The sequence below is a fragment of the Trachypithecus francoisi genome, unplaced genomic scaffold (genome assembly GCF_009764315.1).
Source record: "Trachypithecus francoisi isolate TF-2019V2 unplaced genomic scaffold, Tfra_2.0 Lachesis_group15, whole genome shotgun sequence".
NCBI classification, from domain to species: domain Eukaryota; kingdom Metazoa; phylum Chordata; class Mammalia; order Primates; family Cercopithecidae; genus Trachypithecus; species Trachypithecus francoisi.
Window position 1 is genome coordinate 93161104 of NW_022681460.1, and position 13373 is coordinate 93174476.

A 13373-nucleotide genomic window follows, 5' to 3' on the forward strand; every position below is an offset into this window, starting at 1 on the left:
CAGCACTATTCACAATAGGAAAGACTTGGAAGCAACCCAAATGTCCATCAGTGACGGACTGGATTAAGAAAATGTGGCACATATACACCATGGAATACTATGCAGCCATAAAAAAGGATGAGTTTGTGTCCTTTGTAGGGACATGGATGCAGCTGGAAACCATCATTCTCAGCAAACTATCACAAGAACAGAAAACCAAATACCACATGTTCTCACTCATAGGTGGGAACTGAACAATGAGATCACTTGGACACAGGAAGGGGAGCATCACACACCGGGTCCTATCGTGGGGAGTGGGTAGAGGGGAGGGATAGCATTAGGAGATATACCTAATGTAAATGACAAGTTAATGGGTGCAGCACACCAACATGGCACATGTATACATATGTAACAAACCTGCACGTTGTGCACATGTACTGTAGAACTTAAAGTATAATTTTTTTAAAAAAGTTATTGCTTGTGGGGAAAGATGCATGGATTTGGTGAAGGGTAAGGTAAGGAACTGCTATTTTTTATTAGAAGCTATTTTTTGACTTTTTAAATTTTGTACAAGTATTATTTCAATTTAGACACTAATTCAAAAATCTAACAAAGGAATTTAATTTCTTCCATTAATGGATCCAACTTACTCTTGTGAGTGTACCTAGTATTAAATATACTAACCTGCACAAATTAATCTGCTTAACGTAAAATACAAAATATTAATTTCTCTTTATGTACACTGATACTTGGCAAAAATATTTTAAGTCTTCTACCATTAAAAAGCTACTTTAAATAATGTTCTTCTCTTCAAAATATATGAATTCATATGCAGTTAGCGCATCTGCTAAAAAAGTTCCTCAATATCATTATGTCTTATTTTTACCTATTTTTGGATTATCCAGAAATCCTAGAAACAAGACAGACAATACAAGGATTTTAGTCTTTTAGTCTGTCTTGATTTCCCACTAGAAGAATCACAGATAAAAGTCATATTTACTTCGATATCACTGATGTCATGTGTCATTCAATTAAGTAAAATCAAAAGTCCAAAAGACATTAAAGAATATCTTCTTCACAAGATGCTTATATGTGATAATGTCACACTGACTCATTCTCTTTTTGAATCATCACTATTTTGTACATTTTACACTAGTTAGATTGTTCTGCCTTATCTACCTTTTCTAAATGTCCTTCTTCCATTTCTAAAAAGATTCACTGCACTCAAATGTAATAATTACAATAAATAATCAGGAAATTGAAAATATTTTTAGGTTACTTTCTCCTTCCACATTCAGGAAACCTAAAGTTTTATATATATTGATTGCATATTCAAAATAAAGAGAATTAAAATTCAAGAAAACTGCTGCATAAAGAATGTATGACTTATTTTCATTTTCATCTGTACAATTTATAAAGTCAATGGCTAAATTGAAAGAAATCATTTCTAAAGGCTGGACATGCGGGAGAGTCACCACAGCACAGAGGTTTGCACAGAGAGCAGTTTATGAGCACAGGCCCAGAAATGATGGAATCAGAGAGATCAGGCCCAGAAATGATGGAGTCAGAGAGATCAACAGGAGCTGTGACTGGCACAATGCTGCACAGGTGCCAAACGACCTCATCTCTTCTCGTCCAAATGCAGGAAGACTACATTTCCCAGCTGCCTTTGCCTCTATCTGGAGACGTATGACTAGATCCCTTAATGACTAATGATTACAAGGTGCAAAGGTTCCCAAATCCCCTACCTGTAACAAGACCAGACTGTGACATGTAGTTTTCATAACTTTCAAAGAAGCAAATTAATCCTATGCCAATGGAGAAATTAATGTAATATATATATATTCAAACCTTGGACTATATACTACATAGGGATGTACTACCTTAAGGCATGGCTATGAATAGTGCAGTCATCCCTTGGTATGCAGGGGGGATTGGTTCAGGACTGCTTGAAGATACAAAAATTCATGGATGCTCAGATCCCTGATCTAAATGGCATAGGATTTGCATAGAACCTATGCACAACCTCCCTTATCCTTAAAATCATATCTAGATTACTTATAATGCCTAATACAATGTAAATTCTATGTAAATGGCTGCTATACTGTATTGTTTAGAGAATTATGACAAGAAAAAGTCCTGTACATGTTCAGTGTAATTATTTTTTCAAATATTTTCAATCTGTGGTTGGTTAAACTTATGGCTCTGGAACCCACAGATAAAAAGCGCCAACTGTATATATTTCCATTCAGTTAAAAAGTAGATCATTTTATCAGCCTGGGCAACATGGAGAAACTCAAAAATGGAGTTTCTCAAAAACCCAAAAAATTGAGAAATACGAAAATTAGCGAGGCATGGTGGCACATGCCCGTGGTCCCAGCTACTTCAAAGGCTGAATCACCCGAGCCCAGGAGGTTGAGGGTGCCGTGAGCTGTGATCACACCACTGCACTCTGTCCTGGGCAACAGAGGGAGACCCTGTTTTGAAAAATAAAAAATAAGATCATTTTAATTATGTGGGAAACTTTTAAAATCTAGACAACTATTTCCTGACATGAAACCAGGACACTGGAGGAAGTTATATTTCATTTATGTCCTCCATTCAATAATAATTAGGTGGGATGCAAAATAATGTAGTATTAGAAAGACAGCAGCCTCTGGTGTCAAAGTGTCTTGGTTTAAAACCTAAATCCATCACTCATTATTTCTGTGAGCTTGAGCAAGTTTCTTAAAGTCACTATCTGTCCTAAATATACCCAATCCTGGTTGTGTGACTTTGGGCAAGTTGCCTAATTTCCCTAATCCTTAGGTTCCTCATCTATAAAATGGTGATAATGACAGAATTGACCCAGTATGCTGGTTGTGAGGATTAAATGACATAGTCCCCATGTCTACACAAGATAGCCCAATGTCTAGCACACTTAAAGACTAGGCAGACAATCTCACTTAAATCCTCTCAGCAACCTTATGAAATATGATTATGAGTAAACAGAAGGGGTTCCTACTTCACCTATTAAGACAAAAGAAGTATCTATGTTAAATCATGACAGCTGCAGTTTATTGTGCTATTAACAAAGGATATTTTCATCTTAAAAGAGGCATCTCTTCTCTAGCCAAGATCATGCATTCGTCAAAATTACCTATTATGTTAGTAAAATCTACAGGAGACTGAAACTCAAAGTATGTTAAACTTAAAACGAGATTAAATGGAGAGATGTGAAAGAAGCTTACTAATCAAAGGAAGTTTAAAGGAGTAAGAGTAACTTGGAGACCCAGTCTCCCGTCATCCCAGGCAAACCACCCATAGAAAGTTAAATTCTGACTCCACTATAGACAATCCCAGAAAAGAAATCAGAATGGCTGAGATTGAGGCACATGGCCATGTCCTGAGATCATGGAGGTCAATAAGATGACTGTCAGCCCCTTCAGAACCACAGTGGGTAAGATAAGGGCAGAAAGCATGGAAAGAGTATGTTCTACAAGGAAAAGAAGAAACCCAGAGGTGCCCAGATTAACCAGTGAGTGAGAGCTCTGCACTGCAACCATAAGCAAAAGCCTTGTGTTCACCTCTGTAAGTGAATCATTCTTAAACAGGATTTAGTAATATAAATGATATGGATACAGATTAAAATTATACACTACAGGTAAATTCTTTTTAAAGTTGACAAGTTAACTTTCTGATGCCTACCTTTAGCTTCCTAAGGAACATTTTACCTAGTATCCTTTACCCACTTTATTTTAGAGTTTATATGTGGACTACTACTCCAGACTTGAGAAAATAACGTCTCTACCTTGATAGTACTGCAGGAGGGAAAAGCAGGCAGTAGTTGATGCTTCCCTGAAATATTTCCTACTGCACTGGTTTAGTTCTGATGAGACAAAGTGGCAAAAATATGCCAGGGAATCACTTTTTTGTCAGCGACATTTTGCTGATGAATATTATTAGGAAATACACTCACGTTTGTTTCCTAAGAAGTATTTAGACCTTCTCAGTGTCCCTCTACATTCAACCTCTCTTTCCTTTCTCTTTTTCTCTCTAGATTATATTCTAGTTATTGCTTTGGTTTTATCTTCCAGTTTATCAATTCTCCCATCATCTGTTTATATTAACATTCTGAGCTCCACTTTGCTTTTGAACTCTGCAGAGTTCTAATTTTCATGCCAGCTCAGTATATATTTAAAATCAGCACACACACAATCACACGCCATTTATTTCAGGGTACCTAATCTACTATTCCTCCATTAATACCAGAAAAGAAAATCTTATTCTACACTTACTCTTAACACCTCCTTCTCCTTTCCCCTCCTTAAATTCATTTAGACACCAAATATTTCATATAATCTAAAAAAATTTCTAACCCATTTCCTTCTGCTAATTCAGGCTTTCTCCATGACATCACATAAACAGGCTATTCAAACAGCTGCCTACCTGGTCTCCTAGCAGCCAACGTTTTTCCTACACTGAGGCTTGGAGGTGGTGAGAGATGGACCTAAGTTCCAATCCATGGTAGGAAGTTCTATTTTGTTCTTGTTTCCCCCTACTTTATTTCCATCTTCCCTTCCTCACAGTCTTCCCCGTGGACTTCAGGTTATAGCACCAAACACAGAAGCAACAATCTTTCTTAGACTGTTTAACTAGTTTTTACAGCTGCAAATGGTCAGATGCTTAGAATATATTTCCTGTATCTTCCAATTTTGCTTCTTCTAGTTTTGCTTCTCCAATCAAACCCTGACTGTTACCACAACATAAAGAGATCTGTCTCCTTCCTTTAAACAATGCAGTGTGACCCATCAGATGGATGGAGCTTAGCTTATTCAACTAACCTAAAATCCTCTAGTGATGGGCAAATGTGTTGTTTCCAGTTCTTGTTCATTTAAAGGGCACTGCAGTGACCAATAACATTTTCTTCAAAATTTTGCCAAGGTATCTCCGAAATGGATCCCTAGAAGTGGACTATGAGTCAAAGGGTAAACAGCTGAATTATTTCAAATAGATCTCTTCCCCTCCTTAAAATTTATAGCTTCTGTTGGAAACCATGCAAGTAATTGTGGTAGAGACTGGTAGTTGTCCCTCAATATCCACTTTGTGTCATAATTAAATTTTGTGTAATAATTAAATTTTTACTTAGGCACTTAAGCCAAAGACTAGCTTCCTCAGCCTCTTCTGTGGTTAGGTGTGGTCATGGCCATATGATCAGGTGTGACCTGTGGGAAGTGAAATTCAATGCATGCAATCTTCAAGTTATTCTTTAAAGAGAAGGAGAATACCTTTTCCTTTCCTCCTTCCCCCTTCCTGGTAGCTGAAATACATATGTGACATTGGGAGCTGGTACAGCTACCTAGGACCAGGAACTGAAAACTGTATGTTGAAGACAGCACAGCAACCACAGAGAAGAGGCCTGGTACCTTGATGACTAAGGAACTATCACACTAGCCCTGGACTGCCAACTTAGACATTTATATTAGAGAGAAATAAATTTCCATATTACGTAAGGCCTTATATTAGCATAATATATCTAACTTTATGGAATTATATAATTCATAAATGTATTTATGTGTTTAAGATACCATTACATAAATAAAAGGTCTTAAATTATTGGGGAAACTTCTAGAAACCTTTTGAACACTGAACCTCATCAGGGTCTTTCATAATCTCTCCCAGAACCAAGCTTAGGACAAACTTTTCAAGTGCATTCTCTTAGCTGGAATCCTGTAAATTTATTTGCCTGACCAATTCTGGTTTCAAATTTTGCAGCAAAGTAAATATTACTTTTTCAAACGTTTCTTACTCAGTCACCATTTATTAAATACTGCAAAATTTCTTTACCGATTGGCTATACCAGCTGGCTGGCATTACAAATAAAATAGCCACAGGATATCCAAAGTATTAGAAATCCTTTTCATCAAAAAGCTATTCACAATATATCACTGATATTTTCCTATTCACTTCAAAATTTTAAATTCTTACATTCATTTTTATTACATAATGGGATACAGACCATAATAGAGTCCATATAAATCTAGAGTCAATTTAAAATCTGTTTTTAAACTTAAGAGCAACAGGAACTCTGAAAAGTCTCCAGCGAAAGTGTAAAATGACACATCCACTTTGAAAAACTCATCACAGGGGAATGGATACATTGAAACAGAAGCCCAGTTGCAAGGGCCATGAATTAACTGTGATCTATTACTACAATGAAATGCTACTTATTGAAAATACTGTACATGCCTCAGATTTTTGGGTGTTCTTTTCCCCACAGCCAAGAAGCATTTATTGGCAGGTTGGCTCCAGAAACATAATTGTAATATGCTAATGCTATTCACAAAAAATTAGCTTGATGAAGAGGGGCAAGCTACTTTCTCTAGTGACTAGAATACTTAGAAAAATAAGAATAACGAGAAAAATTGTTATTACTTAGTAGTAATAATACTATCAATGAACTATGAATATTCATATGATGTAAGGACAATGTTCATTATTTAGTAGTAACGTTCTAATGTTGTACATAGTTGTAAGATATTATTGTAATAGAAATGAACAATGAATATTCATCAATGACAATGTTCCTTACTAAGTAGTAATGTTCTAATATTATACAAAATTGTAATATTATTGTAACAGAAATGAACAATAGATATTCATACAATGGACTACTACTCAGCAATGAAAAGTGAATAAACTAATGATACAAGCAACATGAATGACTCTCAAAAGCATTAGGTTAAGGAAAATAAAGCAAACACAAAAGAACATATGCAGTGTGCATGGATTTATATGTAGCCCAAAAACATGTATACCTAATCTGACGACAATCAGAAAGTGGCTGATTTTGGCGTAGGGAGAATGGGTCCATAGCGAAGAGTGAGAAAGAAGCTTCCAGGAGTGATTAAAATGCTTTAGACAGAACAAATCATTTGCTATTTAAAATTTCCATTACAGTGAAGAAATTAGCAGTCACGGATGTATTTTTATAAAATCAGGATTTTGAGCTAAAAAGAGGATGATCAAACATCTCAGTTTGCTTTACACAGTCATCCCAGCATAGACGTGATAGCACAACATAATTGTTAACAGCACCTCCTTCACAATCAAAGGTATCCTGATTTAAATGACGGAAGACCTTTATGATCACTTTAGTTAAAAGGAAACATATACTATTTAGTAAAATGAGCACATTTACTTTTCTGTTCAATCCATATTTCCTAAGCACCTACTATGTAGTTAAACATAGTCGCTTTATTGTTGCTACCGCTTCACAATTCCTCTTTGTTTCCACAATCAAAATATAAAATGGCTAGATGAATTTTTCCCAAACATAAAATTTATACCTGAGGACAAACTAAATACCAAAAAAGAAATCAAGATTCTTTCTACAAGGAAAATATAAATCAACCATTTGGGAAAAAAAGATACAACTTTTAGAGCTATAAAAAAAAACAAAGTATATAAAGATATTCACAAATATAAAATAAAGAAAACCTTTACCTGCTGCCCTGTAAAGTATTTTAGGTTCAAAAAATATACAAGGATTTTTATCCTCTATGCATGACAAAAGAAGTCCTTTGGCCTGGAAAGGGCTTCTGGGTATAACCACCTGCAAAAACAGATTTTTTAAGACAATTTTAGTAAAAACATATCCCAATAAACTCGCTTCTAAGAAGGGCTGATTTTAAATAACCAATTGTTACTAATTAGAAATAGATATTGGGTATTTTAAGCCTAATTATCACTTAAGTTTATATTATATAAAAATAAAAATGCCTCTTATTCAACAGATATTTATCAGATGCCTACCATGTTCTGTTAACTAAGATACTACTCTTCTCTTAAGAAGCTGAACTTGCCTACATAAAAAAGTAAAAAGAATATGCAAAGATCATTCATCAAAGCAAAAACTGTAATATTGTTAATATCTACCTGTGTTTATCTATAAAGAAATCTCTTCTACTAATAATCTGCTTCTACTTTCAAAGTACATGCAACTCTCTTCTCCAGTTTTAACATGTCAAAATCTGCTTCTTTCCCACGAAAAAAAAATATGGTCTTCATTTCATAAGTGAAAAATTAATCCACTGAGTTTTTTGATCCAGGCACCATAGTGTCCAGTTACAGAAAAGCAAAAAGAAAAATGTGGATAGTCCACACTTCCACTCCCAGGAAAGGACTCCAGGACCTTCTCGAGAATGAGAGTGATGACGAGGAAGATGATAATGACAGCAGGAAGTACGTGTGTAAACTTGGCCAAACACCCTATGAATTAATTCATCTGTTCATAGCAACCGCACTAGGTAGCTATTATAATTTTCCTCATTTTAGAAATAAACACTGAGGTTAAGATAGAACGAGTAGCTTGCCTAAGATCATACTACTTGCTTGATAAGAGAGTCTCACCCAATTCCCACTGATACCAAAGCTCAAGCTCTTATCTTCTATCTCTTGTTGCCTCAAATCACAAACTTTGCCTAATTTTAAATGATTATAAAATAATTGTCTAAAGACAAATATTACACAGGAAGAGTCATTCAAATAAACCTGAACTTATCACAAAGACTCAAGATTCCCTGAGGCAAACTATATTTGGCTTTCAAAGCCATTTTTATGCCATTTTTATTGAAGGGTTTTATTTTAAAAACAAAAGAGCAGCAAAAATGTCACTATTTTATTTTCTGTAAATGGATCTCTGAACACATTAATAACCACATCACACAATGTCTTTATCTTATGTTCCTACTTTTTAATTTCCCTTCATCTGCTTTCTTCATATTAGCCTTTTATACTTTATGTATATTTTCATTTCAGCTGAAGAAAAAAGGAAAAAGGAAGAGGAAGAAAGAAAATGAAGGAGGAAAAGAGAAGGCAGGGGACAGACAGAAAAGATCTGTTCTTAAAAACAATACAATGTTTTAAATATTAAATGCGAATTAATGTTTAGCTCAAGCACAAAAATAACTTGCCTCGCACATGGCTTCTTTCCCACTCTACAACTTCTAGCTCACATTAAAAAATCAGGCAGCATCTACTCAACTAAGATAAGCTTATACCTTTGATCTGGCAGAAAAAAACAAATAAGAAAATAAGAATAAAACATTGACACATGCTCACAATCAATTCATGTGGTCAAAAAACAAATATACATCTCTGGATTCACACATCTATGGATTTCTATAATGATCCCCTGAAAAGTTTACTCAATAAACAGAAACAGAAAAGATAATATAAAAAATTAAGGCTTAACATACTCAAAATATTTTTGCCATCAAAAGACCTAAGCTTTTGTGAAGGACAGACAATAAAAAGGAGATGCTTCATAATTAATTGGTTAAGCAAGTATTACCTTACTTTAAACAGAAAAAAAAAAAATCTAGGTAACAGTCTTCTCTCAAGTCTTTCACCAAGTAAGAAATAGATTAAAAGCAAAAGTCTTATCTCTCTGACTTTGAGGTAAATATAGACTAAACAGAAATTTATTAAAATCACCCCATCATCAGTTAAGTGAGAAAGACTTAAGTTAGAGAGAAATATAAAGCTTTGAAAGAGAGGGGAGGTAAACCAACTGTGTTCTTGGTCTTACTCTTTGAAGTCTATAAAATTAATTAATGCCAGTTTATAAAACCAGTCCTCCTTCAAAAAGAACTTTCTGTAAAACTGGGCATTGGATAGCACACTTAAAAGAACTGCTAACCTCCCTTTCTTAAGTACAGTTAAGTTCACATAAATTCCAAGAATCCTGTTTGTTTTCTTTCCTCTAGATAAGCATAGATATTAATAGAATGAACCAAAATGGAAACATCAAATAGAAATCAAATAAAGTACATAAATGAACATACCTTGATTCCTGGGCAATGGGCAAAAAATGCTTCAGGACTCTGAGAATGATAGAGAGCCCCATGGCCAACACAGCCCCAAGGGGACCGGATAGTGAGGCTTCCACAGTTAAAAAGATCGCCAGAGCGATAGCGATACTTGGCAGCTTCATTAACAATCTGAGGGGCAGAAAGAAAGAATGGGCGTGGCACAAAGAGTCCTTCCCTTCCGATCTCCTTCCTTCCTTCCTCCCTCCCTCCTTCCTTCCTTCCTTTTTGAGATAGGGTCTTGTCTTTCCATTCTTTCCTTCCCTTCTTTCTTTTCGAGACAGGGTCTCGTCTTTCCCTTCCTCTCTTCTTTCCTCTCTCCCCTCTCCCCTCTCTCTCTCTTTCTTTCTCTCTTTCTTTTTGAGAAACGGTCTCGTTCTGTCGCCCAGGGAGTGCAGTGCCGTGATCACAGTTCAATGTAGCCTCAGACTCCTGGGCTTAAGTTATCCTCCCATCTCAGCCTCCAGAGTAACTGGGATGACAGGTATGTGCCACCACACCAGGCTAATTTTTGTAGTTTTTGTAGATATGGGTTCTCATTATCATTATGTTGCCCAGGCTGGTCTTGAACTCTTGGTCTCAAGTGATCCTCCCATCCTGGCCTCCGAAAGTGCTGGGATTGCAGATGTGAGCCACTTCACCCAATCTCAATCTATTTGCTTAAACTATTCTATTAGATCTTTAAATAGATGCTCATAACAAAATTACAATTCTACTACATTAGTAAAAGGGTAATAAAATGTTCCTAGAATGCAGGTAAGGGTGGGTGGAAGGGTAGTGGCAATACTTCGGTATTTCATGGACTGAACAACCTTAGAAATATTCATTCACTTACCTGATCAAATGCAGGGAAAATATAATCTGCAAACTGAATTTCTGCAATGGCAGTAGCTCCAGTGACGGCAATTCCAATTCCAAATCCAACGATTCCTTGTTCACACAATGGGGTATTAAAAACTCTATCTTTTCCTTAAAATAGAAAAGAAAAAAAAAGGTTAATGTGGCAAATGAGAGTAATGTCATGCATAATACATTTAAAAATTCAGTAAATTAATAATGGGATGGAGAAGTATAGAACAGGTGGAGGAAACAGAAAATAAAGAGTATGGCTGGCCACGGTGGCTCACACCTGTAATCCTAGCACTTTGGGAGGCCAAGGCAAGAAGATTACTTGAGGCCAGGAGTTCAAGACCAACCTGCCCAACATAGTGAAACCCTGACTCTATTAAAAAAACAAAAAAAACAAAAAACAAAAAATAAAGATGGTGAATTATTTAAATCCAATTAATAATTACATGAATTGTAAGTAATCTAATGTTTCAATGAAAATAAAAACTGTCACACTAGTATAAAAGAAAGAAAAACCCAACTATTTGAAACGAAACACAAACTATAAAGACAAAGAAAGGTTGTTAAAAAAAAAAAAGGAAAAAATAGACAAAAAAAAAAAAACCTAACCAAAAGAAAGTTCATGTCACTATATTAATAGCAGGCAAAGTAGACTTTCAAGAAAAAAGCATACCAGAGATAGAAGGGAAAATGCATACTGTTAAAGGGTTCAATTCACAATAAATAAATAATTCTAAATCTATACTAAATCAATATCTAACAATGGGCTCCAAATAAATGGAAAAAGGTAACACAACTAAAAAGGACAAATGGACAAATTCACCACACAGTGGCAGATGATTTTTTAATGTACTCGTCTTAAAAACTGACAAAAAACACATACAAAAAAAAGGAGTGTAAAACATAGAGATGATTTAAACATGTTCAACAAACATGGCCTAACTGACATACAAAGGACACTGCACCCAAAAGCAAAGAATATAAATCCTTTTCAAGTAAACAGAAAACACTGACATTAACTGACCCTATACTGGACTACAAATCCAATCTCAACAATTTTAAAGGATTAAAATGACATATATTCTCTGACCATAGTGTAATTAATTAGAACTCAATAAAAAGATGATTCAAAAAATTCTTACGCTAGAATTTTTTTTTTTTTTTTTTTTTTTTGAGATGGAGTTTTGCTCTTGTCACCTAGGCTGGAGTGCAATGGCACAATCTCAGCTCACTGCAACCTCTGCCTCCTGGGTTCAAGTCATTCTCCTGCCTCAGCCACCTGAGTAGCTGGGATTACAGGCGCCCACCACCACACCCAGCTAATTTTTGTATTTTTAGGAGAGATGGGGTTTCACCATGTTGACCAGGCTGGCCTTGAACTCCTGACCTCAGGTGATCCTCCCACCTCAGCCTCCCACAGTGCTGGGATTACAGGCATGAGCTACCTGGGTTTAAGTGTTATCTCCAAGGATTACTAAACACTCTAAGGCTCCATTTCTTACGTGTAATAGAAAAATTATAACACTGAAAAGACTATAATAATTCATACATTTATTCAACGAATGTTTTTAAAGTACTTAATATGCCTGGCTAGAAATTTTTTTTAATATATGGTTAAATACTCACAGCTCAAAGAAGAAACTATAATGAAAATTAGAAAGTGGTATTTTAAATTGAATAATAATGAAAAAAACTATACAAAATATCTTATTGAGGTTCTGAATGTAATGTCAGAGTTGCCTTTTTCACACTATCCTTCCCACATTTAATGATTATAAACTCTGGGCAAAATAAAACAAACAACTTTTTAAAGGCATTGAAGGGCCAAAAGTAGGCATAAACTGGAGTATTGACTTTTGAAAGAAATTAAGTGGACGACCATGACGTTCATAAGGCTTGTCCTGCAAAAGGACTCCCCAGTCTATGAGCTGGGAAGCTAAAATTCAAATGAGTAGACTCAGTCTGGTTGATCTGAGGTGTCAGAAGATAGGCAGGGGCTACCAGTTGTTGAAAATTGAGAGACAGAATCCCTAAAAGAAGGGCACAGCATGGAGGAGCCCCAAAATCTGTGCATAAACTGATCAAATCTTTGCCAACACCTGTGCCTACAGGGCACTCCAAAAGCCCAGCAGCAAATAATCTCTGCCAGTTAAAACAGCTGTGCCCACCAACAATGAGGCAGATTTTGGAGTTTGAGACTCTTCAAATTAGAGAAGTTTGATAAACCCTTTAGACGATCCACTTAGACGTCTAAAAACCCTTTAGACGAACCACTAGGTACAATTTTATTAGCATATAATTCAATTCTCACTTGATGTTTCACCACTTCTCAGCTAATGCCAGAATTTAATTAGAAATTCTAATTTCAGGATTCTGGGTAGACAAAGACAATACCCACAGTCTGGCCATGTAACCAAATGTTTTGGGAGAAACCTGGTATTCATATTTCATTTCCATAATCCAAGGATACTAGTTCCTTTTCATATATAGAATTCACTTTTAGCTCAATCATTTCCTTTGAATATGAATGAAACATGGGGCAGGTGCTGGGAAATGCCGACCAGACACATCCTGTAGTTTGCCACGCTATAAGCAGCTGCAGAAACTGAAAGCATGATTCATACTCATCATGATCTGCGACTATCTTCTGAAATTGTGACCTCTATTCCTCATCAATTCCCTATTTGACTGTGA

At 35.6% G+C, this 13373-nt stretch overlaps 1 protein-coding gene across 1 annotated transcript in view; it reads right to left on the reverse strand.

The window, feature by feature from the left end:
* Window positions 1-13373, reverse strand: part of BCKDHB (branched chain keto acid dehydrogenase E1 subunit beta) — a 259485-nt gene that overhangs the window by 189103 nt on the left and 57009 nt on the right. Inside the window, 3 exon segments of the mRNA XM_033235574.1 lie at window positions 7465-7573; window positions 9807-9962; window positions 10666-10799. Of these exon segments, the coding sequence (XP_033091465.1) occupies window positions 7465-7573; window positions 9807-9962; window positions 10666-10799 (399 nt within the window).